This window comes from Mycteria americana, assembly GCF_035582795.1.
Source record: "Mycteria americana isolate JAX WOST 10 ecotype Jacksonville Zoo and Gardens chromosome Z unlocalized genomic scaffold, USCA_MyAme_1.0 Scaffold_18, whole genome shotgun sequence".
Taxonomy (NCBI): domain Eukaryota; kingdom Metazoa; phylum Chordata; class Aves; order Ciconiiformes; family Ciconiidae; genus Mycteria; species Mycteria americana.
Window position 1 is genome coordinate 10,214,196 of NW_027445436.1, and position 24,119 is coordinate 10,238,314.

General features: G+C 40.5%; 1 protein-coding gene across 1 annotated transcript in view; it reads right to left on the reverse strand.

The window, feature by feature from the left end:
* Window positions 1-24,119, reverse strand: part of RIT2 (Ras like without CAAX 2) — a 229,613-nt gene that overhangs the window by 137,116 nt on the left and 68,378 nt on the right. Inside the window, exon 2 of the mRNA XM_075489012.1 lies at window positions 21,642-21,698. Coding sequence (XP_075345127.1) covers window positions 21,642-21,698 — 57 coding nt within the window. The remainder of the gene's footprint in view (window positions 1-21,641; window positions 21,699-24,119) is intronic.

Genomic DNA, 24,119 nt, shown 5'->3' on the forward strand with positions numbered 1-24,119 from the left:
TCCAACAGTGAATGAAGCTGCTAGTAACCTCCAGGAATACGAAGAAAGTATCTCTTCCTCCTTTGTCTCAGCTGTGGAGAAACTGTCCCGGAAGGTCCAGCGACTCGAAGAAGATAGGTCCTACTCCCCACCTATACGGACCAGTGTCTCAACTATTAGGAGTCAGCGTTCCTCTGCTCAAGGGAGAGGATATAGAGGATACACACCACGGGGCACCCTATGGTTTTACTTGCGTGACCACGGAGAGGACATGAGGAAGTGGGATGGAAAACCTACCTCAACCCTAGAGGCACGAGTACGTGAGTTGCAAGGAAAAACAATCACCAAAGGGGGTTCTTCCAGGAAAATTGATGCTCTGGTTTCCAGCAGACAGTTCCCCAGACAGAGTAAAAGGGCTGATCTTACTCTTGATTATAATGCAGAAACTCCTGACTTGTATATACAAGAAGTGGGTCATGAATGTTATGACCAGGATTAGGGCGGCCCTGCCTCCAGCCAGGTGGAGGAAAGGGACAACCGGGTTTACTGGACTGTATGGATTCAATGGCCTGACACATCAGACCCACAGGAGTATAAAGCTCTAGTAGACACCGGTGCACAGTGTACCCTAATGCCATCAAGCTATATAGGGGCAGAACCCATCCGTATTTCTGGAGTGACAGGGGGATCCCAACAGCTGACTGTATTGGAGGCCAAAGTGAGCCTAACTGGGAATGAGTGGCAAAAGCTCCCCATTGTGACTGGCCCAGAGGCTCCGTGCATCCTTGGCATAGACTACCTCAGGAGAGGGTATTTCAAGGACCCAAAAGGGTACCGGTGGGCTTTTGGTATAGCTGCCTTGGAGATGGAGGAAATGAAACAGCTGTCCACCTTGCCCGGTCTCTCAGAGGACCCTTCTGTTGTGGGGTTGCTGATGGTCAAATAACAACAGGTGCCAATTGCTACCACAGCGGTGCACCGGAGGCAATATCGTACCAACCGAGACTCCCTGATTCCCATCCATGAGCTGATTCGTCGACTGGAGAGCCAAGGAGTGATCAGTAAGACTCATTCACCTTTTAACAGTCCCATATGGCCAGTGCAAAAGTCTAATGGAGAGTGGAGACTAACAGTAGACTATCGTGGCCTGAATGAAGTCATGCCGCCCCTGAGTGCTGCCGTACCGGACATGCTGGAACTTCAATACGAACTGGAGTCAAAAGCAGCCAAATTGTATGCATCAATTGATATCGCTAATGCGTTCTTCTCAATCCCTTTGGCAGCAGAGTGCAGGCCACAGTTTGCTTTCACTTGGAGGGGTCTTCAGTACACTTGGAATCGACTGCCCCAGGGGTGGAAACACAGCCCTACCACTTGCCATGGACTGATCCAGACTGCACTGGAACAGGGTGAAGCTCCAGAACATCTGCAATACATTGATGACATTATCGTGTGGGGCAATACAGCAGAGGAAGTTTTTGAGAAAGGGAAGAAAATAGTCCAGATCCTCCTGAAAGCCGGTTTTGCCATAAAACAAAGTAAGGTCAAGGGACCTGCACAGGAGATCCAGTTTTTAGGAATAAGATGGCAAGATGGATGTCGTCAGATCCCAATGGATGTGATCAACAAAATAACAGCCATGTCTCCACCAACTAGCAAAAAGGAAACACAAGCTTTCTTAGGCATTGTGGGTTTTTGGAGAATGCATATTCCAAATTACAGTCTGTTCGTAAGCCCTCTCTACCAAGTGACCTGGAAGAAGAACAATTTCCAATGGGGCCCTGAGCAACGACAAGCCGTTGAACAAATTAAACGGGAGATAGTTCATGCAGTAGCCCTTGGGCCAGTCCGGGCAGGGCAAGATGTATAAATGTAGATGCTCTACACCGCAGCCGGGGAGAATGGCCCTACCTGGAGCCTCTGGCAGAAAGCAGCAGGGGAGACTCGATGTCGACCCCTAGGGTTTTGGAGTCGGGGATACAGAGGATCTGAGGCCCGCTATACTCCAATTGAAAAAGAGATATTGGCAGCATATGAAGGGGTTCGTGCTGCTTTGGAAGTGGTTGGCACTGAAGCACAGCTCCTCCTGGCACCCCAGCTGCCGGTGCTGGGCTGGATGTTCAAAGGGAGGGTCCCCTCTACACATCATGCAACTGATGCTACGTGGAGTGAGTCGGTTGCACTGATCACACAACAGGCTCAGATAGGAAACCCCCATCGCCCAGGGATCTTGGAAGTAATTATGGACTGGCCAGAAGGCAAAGATTTCAGAATATCACCAGAGGAGGAGGTGATGCGTGCTGAGGAGGCCCCACTGTACAATCAACTACCAGAAAATGAGAAGCAATATGCCCTGTTCCCTGATGGGTCCTGTCGAATTGTAGGAAAACATCGGAGATGGAAAGCTGCTGTATGGAGTCCCATATGACAAGTTGTAGAAACTGCTGAAGGAGAAGGTGAATCGAGCCAATTTGCAGAAGTGAAGGCCATTCAGCTGGCTTTAGACATTGCTGAATGAGAAAAGTGGCCAGTGCTCTATCTCTATACTGACTCATGGATGGTGGCAAATGCCCTGTGGGGGTGGTTACAGCAATGGAAGCAGAACAATTGGCAGCGCAGAGGCAAACCCATCTGGGCTGCAGCACTGTGGCAAGATATTGCTGCCCGGGTAGAGAACCTGTTTGTCAAAGTACGTCACGTAGATGCTCATGTACCCAAGAGTCAGGCCACTGAGGAACATCAAAACAACCAGCAGGTGGATTAGGCTGCTAAGATGGAAGTGGCTCAGGTGGATCTGGACTGGCAACATAAGGGTGAATTATTTATAGCTGGGTGGGCCCATGACACCTCAGGCCATCAAGGAAGAGATGCAACATAGAGATGGGCTCGTGATCGAGGGGTGGACTTGACCATGGACACTATTGCACAGGTTATCCATGAATGTGAAACATGCACTGCAATCAAACAAGCCAAGCAGTTAAAGCCTCTGTGGTATGGAGGGCGATGGCTGAAATATAAATATGGGGAGGCCTGGCAGATCAATGGTATCACACTCCCACAAACACGCCAAGGCAAGCACTATGTGCTTACAATAGTGGAAGCAACGACCGGATGGCTGGAAACATATCCTGTGCCCCATGCCACCACCCGCAATACTATCCTAGGCCTTGAAAAGCAAGTCCTATGGCAACATGGCACCCCAGAAAGAATTGAGTCAGACAATGGGACTCATTTTTGAAACAGTCTCATAGACACCTGGGCCAAAGAGCATGGCATTGAGTGGATATATCACATCCCCTATCATGCACCAGCCTCCAGGAAGATTGAACGATACAATGGACTGTTAAAGACTGCACTGAGAGCAATGGGTGGTGGGACCTTCAAACATTGGGATACACATTTAGCAAAGGCCACCTGGTTAGTCAACACTAGGGGATGTGTCAGTCGAGCTGGCCCTGCCCAATCAAAACTTTTACACACTCTCAAAGGAGATAAGGTCCCTGTAGTACACATCAGAAACATGCTGGGGAAGGTAGTCTGGGTTACTCCTCCCTCAGGCAAAGGCAAGCCCATTTGTGGGATTGCTTTTGCTCAAGGACCTGGGTGCACTTGGTGGGTAATGCGAAAGGATAGGCAAGTACGCTGTGTACCTCAAGGGGATTTGATTTTGGCTGAGAATAGCCAATGAACTAAATGGTATGATGTTAATTGCTATATAATACTGTATGTCATCACTTTTATGGTCACTATACACCATATCAACGGTACTTCACTAAGAATCAGCCACATTAATGAAGAATGAGCTTTGATGAAAGCACGCAAAGTGCAGTGGTGATGGAACCATAACTGGCTTCAGCATGCAACAATCTAACAGCACTCACCATCTCTCCTGCCCTGAAGGACTGTTATGACAGTTGGAACCCAAAGTCATGGACTAGATGAACTCAATGGACATTTTAGAGGGATGGCCCATAGACCAAGGGAATGATATCTGTGTGTATATATGAAAAGACAGGGAAAGTGGTGGTGATTAATTGGAATGTATTGGAAAGGGTAGAACCTGGGCATGACGTAGATGGTAGAGAATAAGGGGTGGCTACTGTCCTGGTTTTGGCTGGGATAGAGTTAATTAATTTTCTTCCTAGTAGCTGGTATAGTGCTGTGTTTTAGATTTTAGTATGAGAATAATGTTGATAACACGCTGATGTTTTGGCTGTTGCTAAGTAATGTTCACACTAGTCAAGGACTTTTCAGCTTCCCATGCTCTGCCAGGCGCACAAGAAACTGGGAGGGGGCACAGCCAGGATAGTTGGTTCAAACTGACCAAAGGTTTAGTGTTATATAATAATAATATAAAATAATATATAATAATAGTGGTATATAGTGTTATATAATTCTGCATTATACCAATAATTAATAATACTTCAGATTATTCTTTGCAGTGCCACTGCTTTTTATTTCTCAGCATTGAACTGTGTTTGCCACTATGCTGTCATTTGTTTAGCTTTGCCAGGTCTTTGTCAGATCTTTTGGGTTTTGCTCAGTTTTGTGTTAACAGCACAAGTTGCCTGCTCCCGCCTATACAAGTGATGGTAACAGACAACATCATTCTAGGCAGAAGAATCTTGCTAATGGTTTACCGAACAGAGAAAAAATGACCGTTGCCTTTCGAAACCCACAGATAGAAACTCTTTCTTCTGTAACCACACACTTCAAACATCTCTGCTGTTTCTATGAAAAAGAAGCATGTAAGTAATGCAGCATTTAATGCAGACAGTACCTCTCTGCTAGCCTTATTCTTATAAAAAGACTATAGTGTAGGCCTTGAGAAAATTAAAATAATCTGAGAAAACCCCCAAAGCATTAGTCATGTTAAGTGCTTATCATAAAAGGAATTCATACATTTATTCATTATACATTCAGTTGTATGATGAGAAACAGCACTTTCTATCTTTCAGTTTTCATTTTAGCATTCAAATTACCATAAACATATTTTCAGATAATATATTAAACCAAGGTCTTGGTCACATATGTCATAAAGATTCTGTAATGTTGTTTTCAAACGGCCTTGCTAAATTCAAATGCATATTACTGTTGTACATTCCAACTCTATTAATCTCAATTGAAGATGCAATTCATTTCATTTATTTAGCCTTTGTTCAGCATTATGACATACTCTTAACTTACTACTGTGTTCTGTTTTAGAGGTTCCTGTTTCTTCAGTGGCACAGAAAAACAAATCCTTGAGTGTTCATAAGATAATTCATGATTTCAAGGAGTAAAGATGCAAATAGAAATACAGCAAGGTACTTCTATTCTCTAAGTCTGAAAACAAAAGAGCAGAACAACTCATAACTTTTAGTTGATTTTGTTCTCCTGAAATAAGTAGTGCTAATATCTTCAGTGGAAAGCAGAAGCATAGCTAGACTATGCTCAGATCCTCAAATAAACCTCTGCACTTAATCCTGCTGCCATCAATGAAAAGTGGTGCCTAAATACTTGGAGGGGGACAGGGCTTAAATTACCTGTTGAGCATCCAGAATCATTGCAGTATAATAAAGATTTGAGTTTAGGTCCAGTAAGTCCCATGCAGTCTGACTATTTGTTATTAGTAGTTTTTAACTGAGCCATCTTCATTATCATACTCTCGTCTCACTCCTTTAACTTAAGCTCTGGCTGCCATTCACTGTACCCTGTCTACATCTGGTTACAATAATAAAACTAAAAGCTTCCTCAGCCTAATGGGTATTCTGTTTGGTTCTCACCTTACCACAGTGCTCCTCTTTTAATGCCATTATTTATCTGTCTTAAAACAGCTGCTCTCAAATTAAGTTTTTCCCTCTTGTTGGGCTGTCTTAATGTTTCAGATCTGTGCTCTGCGGGACAGGACTGATAACACACAGCTGCTGAAGGAGCCTGATTGATTTTCAGCTTTGGGTACTTACATGGCAGCTTTCTTGGTGACCTGAAATGCACTCAGTGCCTTCCAAATTGGTAAATGGATTATCCATTGCACTTTCTTCTTCTTTTTTTTTTTTTTCAGTTGTACCTATAGATATGTACAAGCACCTGTTCTTCAATGTCAGCTTGCAGTTTCATTACTGTGGTACCCTTTCATTCCCTGCTGAAAAGCAAGGGAAGCAAAAGCAACTTAATCTCACTTAGTCTGTGGTAGGCACAAAAAAGAAGCATTATCTGTGCTCTAAAAGGTTTTGTGTGAACAGAAGTCTGAGTGAATTGAACTTCGAGTCAGTTAAATCTGGTTTGTCTTCTCCCTTTGGGTCCCCATTTTCATGATGTTTACTAACAAAACAGTTGGAAAAGGAGACAATGGCCTGGGTGGCTTTCAAGAAGAGCCAAAATTAAGAGTGATTTTGTTGCACAAGCTGTTGCGTGGGAGAGGTCTTCATCTACATGTACTCATCAAGAAGGAGACAAAGCACAATGTACAACAGAAAATTCAAGGTAAGATATCCACTTTCAGGCAAAGAAGGTCAAAAATGTAAGACCTAAGTGGCCAGCAAGGCAAACTCATTGCTACGTTCTCTGGTCCTACAGCACCTTGCACACAGTCAGATCTCTGTCATCAGGGCTCAAAGTTTTTATATGGTGCAAATAAATTATAACAGTATATGTGAACATAACACCTTCAGTCTGCATTCATGGTAGCAAATGCTCCACAGAAATCAATCAAAGCCATCCACCATTTATAACAATACTGACTACAAGAAACACCTTCTCCACTACTACTTGCCCTCCATACAGTTAACGCTTTCACACTGTTGACTTGGATGCATCATAGTTCTTTTACGTGAGTTCTGACTCAATATTCTAATGCAACAAGTCAACAGATCCTTCTACATCAAGTACTGATATTTATCCATTCCCATGAGGTGCTTCATTATAGGGAGATTAGACATATACACATATATATGTGGTTTGATGTGTTTGTGCATTGGTATGTATGTACCTGTGTATACAAACAGAGACATGTAAGACTGAGAGTATCTGAATGTGCAAGAAGAGAGTATCATAAATTAATCCCTATGTGGAGCACCTGTAATGTGTAAAACTACTTACCTAGTCCTGAAAACATTCAGGAACAGGAGCAGATTGAAAATTAAACACAAAAAATCCAATACAAATGTCTTCTGCTATAAAAACATAGGCTATTTTTATACTACTACACTATATATTAATTTTTTATTATTTGCTATATTTTATTTTCTAGTTCCAGACATGCATTTTCCCCCTTATAATGTAATTATTAATAAAAGCAAAATGCATGTTCACAAGAGCCCATGAAAAACAGAATTGTTAAGAGTTCTGTGTGTGCCCCTCTTCCTTCTTTCCCATAGACATATGGATGGAGAAGCTGATTACAGTCTTACATTGCAACATATTGTGAAATGTAGGATTCCCCTGGATATAGAATACTCAATTCCTATAAATGATGGGCCTCTGCAGAGAGGCTGGGATACATCATAGATTTGGATAAAAGACTGACAAAGTCTATCTGAATAATTTGGCCCAGTGCAGTAACTATCATTCATGATGCAAATGCTGTTATCAACAAAGCCACCATTTATTATTTTAATCTGCAAGCATGCACAGATGTGACTAAATTTATATAAACAGTTATAAAGGATATGACTTGCTGCCCAGAAAACTCACTCAGCTCTTCTTCAGACCTTGTACTACCGTCCTTCAAACAGGCTAAATTTTGCTTATAAAGTGTCCCACCCATGTGAATAAGACTATTTGAGTGACAAATATTTTTCTCAGAACCAGCTCTCGAAGAGAAAATATGATTTCTTACAAATGTTAGCATTTTTGCAAATCAGGGCTAAAGATAACTCAGGCAAACCTTTGCTGTAGCACTTGCTTTTCTGTTAGAAACCACTTGCAATATAGATAATGCTACTAATATTTAATAAAAGCATATCATTACTTTCTCTGTTTCCAGAAAAATGTCATTTGCTTCAAAGATGTACATGAACAAAGTGAACAAAGTACTCCTGTTTAATCAAAACATGATAATTAACAGGAGTCCAAGTACCCTTATCTTGGGGAACAAGAATAGCAGGTAGCAGTTTCACTACTCTTTCAAGTCCAGGATTGTGCTACTGAGTGGGAGAATCCGACAGCTACGAATTTACTTCTTGTCATTTCAGGGGGAGTAATTAACAAGTTGACTACATCTGCATGGCTATTAGCATGGATGGTGCCTTGGATTTAGTAAGATGTAGATGGCTCCCAGCTTCCATGAAAGAAAGGTTAATGGAGACATTTGCCCTGTGATGAAGAATTTTGAATTGAGCGTGATAAATCATCCACCTCTAGGAAACCACAGCATGAGTGTCTCTTCCAATTTCAAAAATCATTTAAGGAATATTTTTACAAATCATGATATACAGGGAATAGGTAAGCAAGTTTTTCACTGGTGACTGTATTTATGGGTTGCAAGTCTCACTTCAGCTCCTTCTAAGTTCATGATCCTAATCATAATTATCATCACTGTATATGTGAGTTATAGCAGAACCACCTATAACAGAACCACTGGGCTAAAGCCACAGAATGACTTAGGTGTTCACTCCAACTTCAGTCATCTAATTCCCAGGACCTTTGAATCTCCTCAGTTGCCACATAACACGACATTCCACCCTGCTTTAGCCCTAAGAACCTAGGCTTTCATTACAGTATTTCACATTTGAGAGCCTTATTCATCTGACTAACCTGAGATGCAGATGTTAGGGTGAGATGAATCATGCTCTAGAACTTCGGTACATTTATGTTATGAATTAGAAACCACAACCTGCATGTGACTTCACTGTGGTTTATAGTTCTGGATAAACATATAAACTCTCCTGCATTAATGTCACCAGCCAGATGAACACTTTGCTTATACTTAAACCCAGTCAGGATCTATAGACTAGGAGCTGAATTCCCCAGATTATTAGAGTGGCTTAATCCAATGAAAGTGTGTATATGAAACGCTACTAAAAACCCTACAGTAGCTAAGAACTTAAGAAGGAGCTGTTGTCCCAATTTTCTGATAGGCCAGTGTTTGGAGTATCACTGTAGGCCTGAAGGGAGGTGTGAAGAACTCAGCTCTGAGAATAAGCTCTTCTGTGATAAGAAGAAGCACTCTTCAACTCCTTTTGCCACTTCAGTTTATTACATGGATCAGATAGAGACTTGGTGAATCAAAGCAGGGGGAGGTGAGGATTGTTGGATTGAGTCAAATCAAAAACACCAGTTGCTGAGATAGAGGTCTTCTGCCTATATGAAGCTGTTATGAAAAAAAAAATAGCCTATTTTGTGTAGAACAGACAAAAATATTTTAATAATGGTTTCTATTCTTGGCTGACTCTTTCTAGATCCTGAATATGGTAGATATAATTATGAAATAATTCTAATAAAATTGTTTTGTTATTATCATTATTGCTAATATTACTATTATTAAAAAATATACCATAGAAACATTTTGATATTGTCACTGTTATGAGAAAAGGCTTTTTTTCCTTCCTAAATTTTAATCTGGCTAATCAGTGCTTAAGAATAGCAACCACAAGGTCACACTTCTATACAGTTTTTGGTTATTTTTCTTCTCTCTCTGTTTAGCAGATACACAATTAAACTCAGTGGTTTCTAGGAGGAATAGAAGGGTTATATACCGTGCTTTGATCCTCCATTGACACTTTATTCAGTGGAGAAGAGAAGATGGACAAGGCAGGAATATATCTTACTTCTAACACACAGAGAGTTAATGGAGGATAGAAAATAATAAGTATGAACCATTAACAGTTAAGGGGTATTGGTGCTTTTTTGCATGTGAACATGCAGCATAGGTCTCTCATGGCAACACACAGGAGAAACACTTTTCTCTCCTGTTCCAGCCATGATAGGCAGATGTCGGGCAGAGATGTTTGAGAAAGAGTTATTCATCTGTTTGCTTGCTTTCTGAAACAAAGGAGAAAGGGAAGTCAGATCACTGGCCAGACTATCAATTAAGGTCATTCAGATTAGGTAAATGAGAATATAAAAAGTAGAGCCATAGAAGATCAACAGTCCATCTAATCCATTTTCCTCTTTTGGAGAGTGACCAATAGCCCAGGGAATCCCACAATGATTTTTGTTTGGCATATTCTCTCAGCTTCCAGTTATTTATACCTCAAGAGCCCTTCTAAGCTGGAAGCAGAATCTTTGTTTTTAACAGCCCTTGATGGATTTTTTCCCTCCAATTGTTTACCTAAATGGTTTTTGAATCCATCTACATTTTTGGCACAGGTAATTATCCCTATTGTCTTAGAGAACAGAGATCAACTTAGGAAGGAATTTTGGCTCACGGGCTGGTGTCTGAGAGTGACTCTGCATGAGATGGTTGACTCAGTTTTCACATCTTGCCTGTTCCAGAAATAAAAGGATCTCTTTTCTCCTCTTTCATCCCCACTTATACTCCCATTTCCCCATAGGTGGTTCTACACTATCCCTTTTGACACTTTTTGAGCTTGCTGAATTGTTTTTAGTAAAGTGATTAAACTCAGTAACCTGGTAGACAACTATTCTGTGTTGGGGTGGCTTAGTTTTCTTCTGGACTACTGTTGATTCAGCCTGCAAAATTGTCCGATGAATGCCAGAGAGCCAATAAGGCTGGGAGAAGGGCAGAGATGAAGAGTGGGACTTCCTCCTTTTCCACACAAATGAGTTGTTAGATTTGGCTCATCCCACCTCACAAAACTACAATCTATTGCAGAGCCTCCAAAGTCTGTTCCTAGCAGGTGATAGTTCATGCATCATTCCTTGTTTGTGATTTAGGGTAAAGAAACTAGATAGCTCTACACTGGGTCTCCTCTATATGCTATTTCCTTCCCTGAGACCTCACCGTGTGCTGCAGAGACTCATAACTGTAGCTGCTGTCTGGTACCACTGTGGCTGAAGTGAATCTGCTAGCATAGCTGCTGCGTTACGTTTTCTAAGGGCATGAGTGATAGACACAGACAGACAACTGCATTTCCAAGACTAAACTGCAAGCCTAAATGCTCGTCAAGGTGTTCTGATTAACCTCCAACCTTCGAGCAGGTTTTCGGTGAAATGATAGGGAGAAAATGACAACTGTAGGAACAGCTCTCTGGGCCACCTACTCTCTAGAAAGACATAGACTGCATTTGCTTGTCTGCTATTGTTTATATCAGAGATATTAGCAAAGGAAAATTACTAGATTAAGCACTGTTTCCCAAGTCTCTGAAAATGCTAAGTGACAGTGAGCTGTCACCTGGTGTAAACAGCCCTCAAATAATTGCATGATGAGTTGCATTTGTAAGAAAATATGAATGTGACAAAGCAGTAGCAGACATTAAGTGTGTGTCCAGGATTTTAAATGTGATTCATCTTGAGTATGGACAGGGAAATGTAATTGGTTGCTTTGGTTATTTCTTACATGAAGTCTGCAAACCGTTTAGGACTGAATAATTGGCTTATCAAAGCAAAGTCCCAAGAAAGAAAGTTTAACAGCAGAGCTAGAGATCATGTATCTGAGTAACACAGCATATTTAGAATGGGGCCAGACTGTTTCATTAATGAGGAAAATACTGAAGTTCTCAACAGAGGAAGGGGTAAAGAATCAAAGCTCATCTTGAGCTGAGAATGCATCTAAGTTAGAGGATACAGCTCAGACTGAAATGTTGAGACATGATCCAACCATCATTAATCTGCTTTTTAGAGGGAAACTACCAACTTTGTGACGTATGATGCAGATAATACCAACAGATAGAAAAATGAAAACTAATAATAAAACACACGTTTAAGATTATGGTTCAAATGCATACACCAATATTCTTATATATTCTCCATTTCTCATTTTAAATGGTGATGAATATGGAACACAAACATAGGCAATTTAGCTATATCTACACAATCAGCCTGAATATCCTTGGAGACAGTCTGTGGAGACAAATTGTACTGGTTCCAGATCATTTTGTATGAGTTGTTTATCCAGTCTCAGATAAGGCTACTAAATGTATGGAGAATGATGAATGAAAGACAGTGGTGACTATTTAGCTATCAATCATATTAATTTTTTGAAAAACAATAATTTTGGAGCTCAAATCCAGTTGTGGCTTGTTCAGTCCAATCTAAATATTATACCTTCTATGGCAAAATGAGAATGAGAATGAAATTAGGGATGGAGTATACATATATACACGCCTTAGATAATAGTAGAAATGATCTAGAAACCTTTTGTACCCTAAAAATGAATTTGAATAGTACTTTTGTGGCAAAATGTCCCTCTCCTGATCTAGTAGATGTGTCCCATCTTTGTCTTCTTTCACTCTGTCATTACTAATGAGTTTGTATTTCCCTTGCTTTATCCTTTTTCATTTTTGTACCTTGAAAACAGATATAATATTCTTTATCACACAGACGTTTTTTTGGTACACATTATATAACCTTAGAATATTTTCAGTCACATTTTATCTTTTTTCTCAATTCACCCACACATTTCCACCATCTTATTAAAGATGAGTTTAAATGTGTTTTATTTGATGCATTGGTGAATGCATTACTTCATTAGGAAACCTCATGGAAATTCATGTGCTTAATGCTAAAGTGCCTCCCATTCCACACCCATTTCAATTAAAGTGTGACATTGACACAGCCTTAATGCCCTCAACTGCTCATTTGACACAATCTCATGCAGTGATATCTCACCAAAACAGGAAGCTGCTTTCGCATCTCGTTTGCATTATGTATTCATTTTAAGATTAGTCACATGGCTAATGAGCATCTTGGAGGCTGTCCAGTTTGCTACACTATGTCATGCTTCCTTTCCTGCCACTCTACTTGCATTAACTCTCTGTGATATTGCCAAAGACTGTACAGAGTTGTCTCGTCCCACTCGGTGGGTTGCGAGAGGGGTGAATCTTTTCGATTCCCCGACTGTTTGAGTACCGACAAAAGCCGATCTCTGCTCGGCAGAGCCGCGTGGTCGGCAGAGTCACGACAATGACCCAGAGGAACAGTCTGGCCAGCAACTTTATTAACTGGCGAATTCCACAAACGGACAAACTTAACAACCTGACGAGTTTAACGAACGAACAAAGGCGATTTGGCAATGGAGCTATTTTCCGGGCTTCCCGATCCCAAACTTGCATATATATATTGGAAGAGCAGAGGAAGAGAGAAGCAACGAAAAGGAAAGGAAAAGAGAGGAGGAAAGAGAAAGAAAAAGTATCACCACCCTTGGATCCCGCGATGACGATGACAGATGAGGCAATCCTCCAGTGGTGGGCGTGCGCGCACTTCCCTGGGGGGGGCCAAGCCTTTTATTGGCTAATCCCCGCCTCCAGATACGCCCCTTCAGGACTTACATGGTTCTTGTTCTAGAAAGTTCTCAATCTTCTGCGCAGGTGCTGGGGGAGGGGGGTGGTCGTGAGGGGTCTCTGGGGCAGTCGCAAGCCCCTTCCTCAGATCAACTCTGTGTCACCTCTGGCCATACATGGTCAGGTTTGGCAGAACCTGGAACAGCGCATCCTCCACATCCCGCTCTTCTCTCCTCCACCCCGTGCTCACCGACCTGCCTTCGCCATGCAAATAGCGCCTCAAGTCGCCACAATGTTTGAGACATTAACTCTTTCAGTCTCTCACAAGAGTGTAAATTGCTCTTATCCATTTGTTCCAGAAAATTATCACCTCCACTGCCACTTGGAAATTGTTCCCATTGTTGACTACAATTAAATATTAAACGTGCACTAAAATAATTTCATTTTCATGAAGTGCTAACCTCTGAAATTTTGCCCACATACAGTCTAATACTAAAAGAATTTCCTCCTTCCCCTCCCCATTTACTTACAAAAATAATATGTTTCTGTCTCAAAATTCTGAACTGCAATGTTTGTAGCAAGCCTAAAATACAGTCATTATTCCCGCTTTATCTTGAAGTGGCATTAAACTCAAAGTGACAGCATTAAAATTAACACTTCAGGAATCATTTAACTTTTTAATCTATGTTTACTCTATATTTTAAACAAATACTGACACATCTATTTGTGTATTTATGCGTATGCACATTTATTTATATCTGTATATAATGTCTGCAGTCTGAGTTTCTCAAGATCTTATCAGCTTTTCCAAACTAAGACAACCAGCTAAAATAAAAGACAGTTTCATACATCAGAAGGGACCATTTATTGTGATCATTTATTTTGACACCATATGTCTGATCCACACTGTACAGAGGACTTCTCTGAATAAATTCTTATTGGAACAAAAATGCACCACTTACAAAAAAAAAACCCAGAACAAAAAGCAGCCTCTTCCCCCAAATAAATCCATACTAGTCTTTAAAAAAGTCTTGGACTTAAATAAGTGTTGGACTATCCATCACAACATCCAGTAAATTCTTCAAAAGTATAGGTATCCTTCTATAAATGATAAACACAGAAGTGAAAACATGTAAATAATTCTAAATCTATTTGCATAGCTCTTTTAGGATCAAAATTAACACATTTGAAATATATATATGTATTTGACATACAAAACTATGAGCACATATATCATATAATGTGGCAACTGAAATATCCTTTTAACAAAATTCTGCATCATCTCACAGTAGCAGCAGCTTTCTGTGATCAGCAAGATCCCTCGTAATATTTAAAAAATGTCAGTGGATAACAGAAAAAAAAGTTGTAACTACAAAGCACCATTATATTCGAATTTTATATTTCTACTATATCGCTAGAGATGAGTCACTGTAGAAAGAGAAAACTCTAATGCATAGTAACATAATCTTGAACCACAATGAAAAAGAATTATAGGGAAAAACCATGTTCCTAGGGACTGTCACAAAAAAGGGAAAAATAATGCCTCCGAATTTTTAAAGCTACATGATTATTACTGCATAATGTTTAGGATAAATTCCTAACTGTGTTTTTAAAGGGAAGCAGAAGTGGGAAGGGGAAGAACATTTGGCAGCATATTAAAGTGAAAGGACTCCTCTGTATTCTCTGGTCAGTAATAGTAAACAATTTTCAGCATAGCCTCATGTTAGACTAGATAAAAAAAAAATATATTCTCATCTTTAGACTCCCTTTAAAGCTCAGTTTACAGATGAAGTATAAAATAAAAATAAAATAAGGAGAAAAAAAAATCTTCTAAAAATCTTCAAAAGTCAATTGCCCATGGGTACGCTTCTATGGAGCAAGGAATAGGTCAGGACATGAAATGTGTTCTTTATACCAAAAGAATCAAACTTCAGAACATTTCTTAGAATTGAAAAGGTTTGGGCTTTTATGAAATAAAATATGAAAACACACTGAAAACCCACTTAAATTATTTTTAAGTCAAAGCAAAAACTACTGTAGATTCCCTGTTTCAGGTTTTTTATATGTTCCTAACTGATCATACAAGATGGCTTTGTGGAACCTTTGTATGGACTGAATGCAGTTTGGTTCTGCTTTTCAACTAGAATATCAACCAGATTGTATCAGTCCTATGCTCATGTGCTTTGGGAATGGTTTATTGTCCCCTGTCTTCTTTACCTAGATGCAAATATATTTCACAAGAATCTACAGAAATGAAAAACAGCTGAAATTATTATTCCACTCCTATGTCAACGCTTAAGGTGGATGTCCTGGTTTTGGCTGGTTAAACCACAACAGTGGACAATGAAAAGTTAAAATGGACAAAGTTATTATAAACATTTAGTAGCTCCAGGGGTCATTGAAGTCTTTCCCGTAAAACTGAAAGTGATAGACTTCTGTCATTTAAAAGACAATGATGTTATTTACAAAGGCCCCTCCATTTTACACTCCCGCACCCCCCCAACTCTATTAGGACAGCTCTTGGAAAAAGCCCCATCAAATGCAAGGAAGTACAGTATCAATTCTGTCAGCACTACCTACTTAAATCATGGCTAAATTTGCACAGTGAAGTATCGTGGTCACTACTGCCACAATTTCACACCATAGAAAACAGAGAATAGAGTTGCTAGTGCAAGAAAATTAGGAAAAATATGTAGGTATTTATTAGATTCTTATGTCCATGTAAAGCAAAAGAAACAATAGACCTTATCTTAAAGCTCAACTGGAGAATAGTAGACTCAGCAGGTTGGTTAATACTGAAAATCTATGGATTATCATTCAAACACATCATAGAAATTTTTTTGTTACTTCCAGAGAATATCACCCTCTCAGTAACACCTACAGAAACTGTTGTTCCTTTAAATGCCCAAAGACAAATAAAACCACAGGTAGGCAGAATACGTTATTTCCAAAGAAGTACACTAAAATCTGAGGTCAGTATGCCCAGAGAAGTTCAGGACAGCTCATGAGTTCCATAAACAGGATACAAATTGCTGAGGAATGAAAGTAGCCTAAAATGTATGACACAAAAGAAAGGCAATTAATTGATATCCAGAGAGATCAGTGATCTCAGACACAGCTGAAAAGCTATGTTCAGTTTTCTGCTTTGCCACTCTGCCGGAGTGAAGGTACATTTCATATGTGGCCTGTTTTTTTCTTTCCTCATCATCTGCTGCTGGATGAGAAACAAAACTCTGACTAGACAGATCACTCTTCTGCCCCAACATGATAACTCCCCTGTGACACAAAGCATCTGCTTGTGGCTAGCTCTTTGCGACCTTCGAGGAATAACCTCTCCTCTAGCAACTCCAGGCATCAGCATAGTCTTGGCCCTGGATATGTTCATTCTGGATCACCTAATATTTTTTTAGACTGGTGGAAAATAGTTAAAATATGCCTACCAGTGGATGTACAAAAACCCATGAGATGAATTCTGTCATTTGAGACCAGGGGCTCAAAAGTAGTAAAAGCAATCTCAACAGTATAAACTTTTTCAGTGTACTGAGATTTTTAAATGTATTTGTTTGTTATTACACGTCAGATAACAAATGATTGCTTCTATTTGTTTTTTGGTTTTATGTCCAATTTTGAGGGGTCATGCCACATATTTACCCAAGAGGAAACGTACATACTTAGCCCAAGATTATACTCTGCTGTTTAGTACATGTTTTAGAGCATGAATAGAAAAAAGCCTTTCTCAGGATGTCCTCAGCATGTTCTGAGAGACAGAAGTGCTGAACAGATAAAACTCAGTCATACTTCCAGTTCTGCCTCTAGCCAGCTGTGTGAGTTTGAATTCAATATTTCATTTCTCTGTTCTCTATCTCCTCTCTCTTCTCCTATTTAGAATGTTGGTTTTACCAAGTAGAAGCTGTCTCTTACTCAAGGAGACCTTCATCCTGGTCCTCTAGGCATTCCTGCAGTATGTACTTATAATGCATCATAAGCTTTCCTTCTCTTTATGATTATCTATTATTCATATTGTGGTAGTGTCTAGAGATCAATAAGTTACGATTATGACAAGATACAATATATGGATAAATACAGATGGCAGGTGGATAGTTAATAATAAAGATGGGTGTATGTACATAACTTAATGGTGTCAGTAGCTACTAATGCTCGCTTTTCCAATTAGATCTAATGATTATTTTTTTCCTGAGTGCAACAAATGTATTTGTAGCAATTCCATAGTAGTTTTGCCTTCTTTAGAGTTGACACATCTCATTTTTATTTTGCAATATTATTAATGGTTATAAAATTACTAATGGCATGAAAAGTTTATACATCTTTTTTTCATCATTAAAATACCACAATTTACCAGCAGTTAATATCCAGGAAATGTGGAATACTATAGAAATAACAAATTAAAATAAATACTACCAGAATCACAGAATCACAGAATCACAGAATCGTATAGGTTGGAAAAGACCTTTAAGATCATCGAGTCCAACCGTAAACCTAACACTACCAAGACCACCACTACACCATGTCCCTAAGCACCTCATCCAAACGTCCTTTAAATGCTTCCAGGGATGGCGACTCAACCACTTCACTGGGCAGCCTGTTCCAATGCTTGATAACCCTTTCAGTGAAGAAAAATTTCCTAATATCCAGTCTAAACCTCCCCTGGCACAACTTGAGGCCATTTTCTCTCGTCCTATCACTTGCTACTTGGGAGAAGAGACCGACCCCCACCTCTCTACAACCTCCTTTCAGGTAGTTGTAGAGAGCAATAAGGTCTCCCCTCAGCCTCCTTTTCTCCAGGCTAAACAACCCCAGTTCCCTCAGCCGCTCCCCATCAGACTTCTGCTCCAGACCCTTCACCAGCTTCGTTGCCCTTCTCTGGACATGCTCCAGCACCTCAGTGTCTCTCTTGTAGTGGGGGGCCCAAAACTAAACACAGTATTCGAGGTGCGGCCTCACCAGTGCCGAGTACAGGGGCACGATCACTTCCCTACTCCTGCTGGCCACGCTATTTTTGATACAAGCCAGGATGCCATTGGCCTTCTTGGCCACCTGGGCACACTGCTGGCTCATATTCAGGCGGCTGTCAACCAACACCCCCAGGTCCTTTTCTGCCAGGCAGCTTTCCAGCCACTCTTCCCCAAGCCTGTAGCGTTGCATGGGGTTGCTGTGGCCCAAGTGCAGGACCTGGCACTTGGCCTTGTTAAACCTCATACAATTGACCTTGGCCCATCGATCCAGCCTGTCCAGGTCCCTCTGCAGAGCCTTCCTACTCTCAAGCAGATCAACGCTCCCGCCCAACGTGGTGTCGTCTGCAAACTTACTGAGGGTGCACTCGATCCCTTCGTCCAGATCATTGATAAAGATATTAAACAGGACTGGCCCCAACACAGAGCCCTGGGGAACACCACTTGTGACCGGCCGCCAACCGGAGTAAACTCCATTCACCACCACTCTTTGGGCCCGGCCATCCAGCCAGTTCTTTACCCAGCGAAGAGTACACCCGTCCAAGCCATGAGCAGCCAGTTTCTCCAGGAGAATGCTGTGGGAAACCGTGTCAAAGGCTTTACTGAAGTCTAGATAGACAACATCCACAGCCTTCCCCTCATCCATTAGGCGGGTCACCTTGTCATAGAAGGAGATCAGGTTGGTCAAGCAGGACCTGCCTTTCCTGAACCCATGCTGGCTGGGCTTGATCCCTTGGTTATTCTCTACATGCCGTGTGATAGCACTCAGGATGATCTGCTCCATCAGCTTCCCCAGCACCGAGGTCAGGCTGACAGGCCTGTAGTTCCCCGGGTCCTCCTTCCGGCCCTTCTTGAAGATGGGTGTCACATTAGCTAATCTCCAGTCAGCAGGGACCTCCCCAGTTAGCCAGGACTGCTGGTAAATGATGGAAAGGGGCTTGGTGAGCACATCTGCCAGTTCCTTCAGTACTCTCGGATGGATTTCATCAGGCCCCATAGACTTGTGAGTGTCTAAGTGGTGCAGCAGGTCACTCACCATTTCCCCCTAGATTATGGGGGCTCCATTCTGGTCCCCGTCCCTATCTTCCAACTCAGGGGGCTGGGTACCCAGAGAACAATTGGCCCTACTATTAAAGACTGAGGCAAAGAAGGCATTAAGTACCTCAGCCTTTCCCTCATCCTTGGTCACTGTGTTCCCTCCCCCATCTACTAGGGGCTGGAGATTCTCCTTAGCTCTCCTTTTGCTGCTAATGTATTTGAAGAAGTATTTTTTGTTGTCTTTTACAGCAGCAGCCAGATTGAGCTCTAGCTCAGCTTTGGCCCTTCTAATTTTCTCCCTGCACAGCCTCGCTACACCTTTGTAGTCCTCCTGAGTTGCCTGCCCCTTCTTCCAAAGGTCGTAGACTCTCTTCTTTTTCCTGAGTTCGAGCCAAAGCTCTCTGTTCAGCCAGGCCGGTCTTCTTCCCTGCCGGCTCGTCTTTTGGCACCTGGGGACAGCCTGCTCTTGTGCCTCTAGGACTTCCTCCTTAAAGAGTGTCCAGCCTTCCTGGACTCCTTTGCCCTTTAGGGCTGCCTCCCAGGGGACTCTCTCGACCAGTCTCCTAAACAGGCTGAAGTCTGCCCTCCGGAAGTCTAAGGTGGCAGTTTTGCTGGCCTCCCTCTCTGCTTCTCCACGTATCAAAAACTCTATCATTTCATGATCACTCTGCCCAAGACGGCCTCCATAAGCTGCTCTACTTAGCAATGCAGTAATTTTATAGAGGTTTAACCTGGGTTTTAAATATTTGAAAAATTCAAAGATAACAAAAAATTGTTTTGGCTAAGGGGGTTGGAAAAACCTTTTTTTTTTCAAAGAAATCTTTGTAAATGTTAATATTTTTAGTGCCTCCCACTTATCAGGCCTAGATTCTGCCATCTTCTCTTAGGTATAACTAAATATTACACATGGATAGTCCCTATAAATGCAAGGGCTTTTTACTATAAGTAAAACTAACTAATAAAGCCACCCTTAAATGAATAAACATTCAGTTCTGCTGATTTCTACCTCGGTGACATACATTTTTTACTACATTCATTGATATTAATGATTATAGTCAGTGCCCAATAGATGCTCAATAGCAAGGAAAAAACCAGTCTTTTGACAACCCTTCTTGACATCATAGAGTCACAGAATGGTTGAGGTTGTCAGGAACCTCTGGAGGTCATCTGGTCCAAACCCCTGCTCAAGCAGGGCTACTTAGAGCAGGCTGCCCAGGACTATGTCTATACAGTTTTGAGTATCTCCAAGGATGGAAACTCCACAATCTCTCTGGGCAACCTATGCCAATGCTCTCCTGTACTTGGGAGCCCAGAACCAGACATGGTACTCCATGTGTGGCCTCAACAGTACTGAGTAGAGGGGAAGGATCACCTCCCTCAGCCTGCTGTCAACACTCCTCCTAATGCAGCCCAAGATACCATGAGCCTTCCTTGCTGCAAGGGCACATTGCTGGCTCATGCTCACCTTGGTGTCCACCTGGTGTCCAGCAGGATGTGAATAAATGATACCCAATACAACCGGAATCTGGGGCTGTTCAAGCATTAAATGACTTGGTTTTATACTCTGTAAATATCTTCCAAATCTGCACCCAACTTAGATGGGGGAAAAACATTTGAAATGTTTTAATGAGACACAATTTTTGTCACAGCCATTTTGAATTAACTGGTTTAGAAATAGAAATTCATTTCAGTCAACCAGAATTCATCCCAGATCTCTCTTCCAGCTCAGACTGTCCCATTGTGCTCCAGCCATATAGTCATGCAAGGGTCAGCATCTAAAGATGATGACTTTCAGTGTATTGCGGATACATGTGAATATTTATCATTACTTAAGGTTACAATGCAGGTAAACCCAATGGAGTTAGCAGAGTATGTGATCCCAGAGCACAACTCCAGTATATTAAATTCAGTAGGCACTTGATATTTCTAGAGAAGGTCAACAAAGAGTTTAAAAGAGGAAAACAGTACTAAAATAACAAAACTTTTAAAAGCACACTCCAGACTGGAGTTTTTACATTATTTTAGTATTTTGAAAGATTTCTTTCTATCTTGTAAGATTTTTGGTTTCTGTGATTATAATTGCACAGCCATTAATAGTTATAGAGCATGAAGCCACAAATCTGTTGTTGAAAGAGATTTTGTACAAAGCATTTCAGGAAGAAATAACTATGGTATGACCATGACACAATTTAATTGTCATCACAAAATTAAGGTTTAATCTAAACTTTAGAAATCTTGCTTCTATCTAAGTGTTATTTAGGAGCAGCTTCAGTATGGCAATCTTGAATAGGCAGAGAGATTGAAAGGGATGAAGAGAATAATCTCTACTTACCTATAGTTGGATCATGATAGTCAGGGAACCGATGGCTTATGAACTGCATTGTCATTGCTGGAGAGGAGAACGACAGAGGGAAGAAAAAAGAATTATATTACTGTCTTTAAATGACAACAGGGAAAAGAACAAGCAGAGAATTCACTCATCCAAGTATCAGCTTAGAAAGTGAGTCAAAAGTTGGTCTTATGTCTACAGCTGCAAGAATGCATTGGCATTACAGTCATAACTAAGAACTGATAAATGGAAAAAAAATTAATTAAACTTCTTTATTTGTCTTATTTTCTTCCTTTTTAAACTGCATTTTATCAATTGCTGTATTAAAATGTTACATCTTTTTAACACTTGGTAAATACTGTTAACCTGATATTGTCTACAGATGAAAATTGCCATGAAAAAACATAAAATATAATTTACAAGGCGGATTCATAAAAGTTTTCATGATGTTACAAAATGCCACTATCTGCAGTACCTGATTTGATTTCTGGTGCATTTTAGGAATACTTAACTCATTAAACTTGATGCAGCAGACAAATGCTTCTGTTAACCACCTAGAGCTTGGTTTCTTCTGAATAGATTGTTTTATGGCTGAATATTACCTGCTTTCAGAAACTTTAGGAAAGTTACATGACTCTTCAGGAAAATTGGTTTGCATCATTTAGAACAGGTGGTGCTCTAGAAGTGAAATTCCAATTTATATAGAAAGCCAGAAGCATTCATATCCTGTCCAACCATGAGTTTCCAACATGCCATCTAAAGTCCATGGACTTTGAATAACCACAAAAGTAGGCTTGGGTATTCAATGGTCACAGTAATACCATCAGTTATCAGAATAACATAGGAAGTTATGTTATCTTTGATGTCTTTCCTCAGGAGTTTGAATCTCAGCTCATTTGAAAAGTAAAGGAATCTACCTAACACTGAGAGCTGTGAAGAAAAGACCTTCAAGAGTGAAAGAGGTGAATTCCAATTGAACAGAAGGGAAAAAAATAGGACCCAACAGATATTTTTAAAATATTGCGTGATTTTTAAGCCAATTTCATTATTTTAATTTTTCATGGTTTTTTAATCCCTGCATTAAAATTCCACTATAGTTGCTATGTGGCCATTTGTTTAAAAAAAAGTACCCACCTGAATGATAACTATCAGTCACAACACATTAAACCAAACATGAGATTCTGCCTTATGTCTTGAACACCTCAGTTACCTTCAATAGCAGAGGTTATGAACAAGAAATGCGACATTTTAAAAATTCTGCATATAAATACACCCATTTTTAAAACAGCATCGTTTTAGTTTAATGTTTGTCCTCCTTATATTTTCAAGAATCAGGGGGTTAAGGAGATAGTTTTACAAAATGATACAGACAAGGAGTATTAAACATTTATTACCATGTTAATAAATTATTGCATCTTTAGTGTAGACAAATATAAATGTTAAGAAGCAGCATTATAAATTCATAGTAACTCAGAGAGGGTAACTGTAAAAAAAGCTCATTCAGTCTATACATATAGGGGAATAAATCTACGTGCACTGACACTCATGTCTTCTATATTACCTGTTGTCAGTTGCATTACTTTTATGTACTGTGTATGTTTGGACACTTTCATTTCCAGGATACCTGTTTTTTTAATCACGACAGATTTTTAGGCACCTCCATCTGATAACTGTTAGTGGTTTATGAAGAATAAATTGATGTCTAATGTGATCTGCCTAGTTTGCTCTGAGAAGCAGAGGCAGCTAGCAGAGATGCTGTTCATATGGTTTATGCCTACACATTTTGAGCTTTCTGAGGGCCTGTACCACAAATGAATTCAATTTGTTTCACTACCTGCTGCTTTTTCTTGCCAAGCTTTTTTTTTTTAAAGCAAACTACTCTGTATTTGATCTCATTCTGTTTCCTTTTGGAGCTATGCCTGCATCACAAAATCTGTTGTTACAACTGAAACGGAAATTCTCAGAGGATACCCAGAACTAATGGTAAACATTTTTCCTCTCTCCTGAGACAGCCCCAAATCAATACATCATTTATATCCTCATTAAATCCACAGGATCTAAGAAGACGACTGAAATCATTTGGAAGCATCATACTGACTTTCAACTGTAACGTGCAAAATGTTAGCCACTGGAACGTGTAAAATTTATATCTCCCAGACCACTCTGTGTGCGTGAATATGCATCATCAAAACTTTCACAGGAACCTAGGCTGCACACAGTGCTTTAGAGGCAGATCTGAAGAGGAACTTATGTCTTGTAATGTCAAGTGCAACAATACTGACTTGTATACGCCTGATCCTAGTCTCAGTCCAGAGCTCTACAAGAGCTGATTTGGCTATATATAAAATTAATCTGGAGACGTACAGAATTTGAGAAAGGTGTTCACAGAAACACTCTGCATAATGAAATGAAAACATCTTACAGTCAGCTGGCTAGGGAAAAGGTGAATAAAAGCTTCCTTTTACATGCATTTTGTCCCAC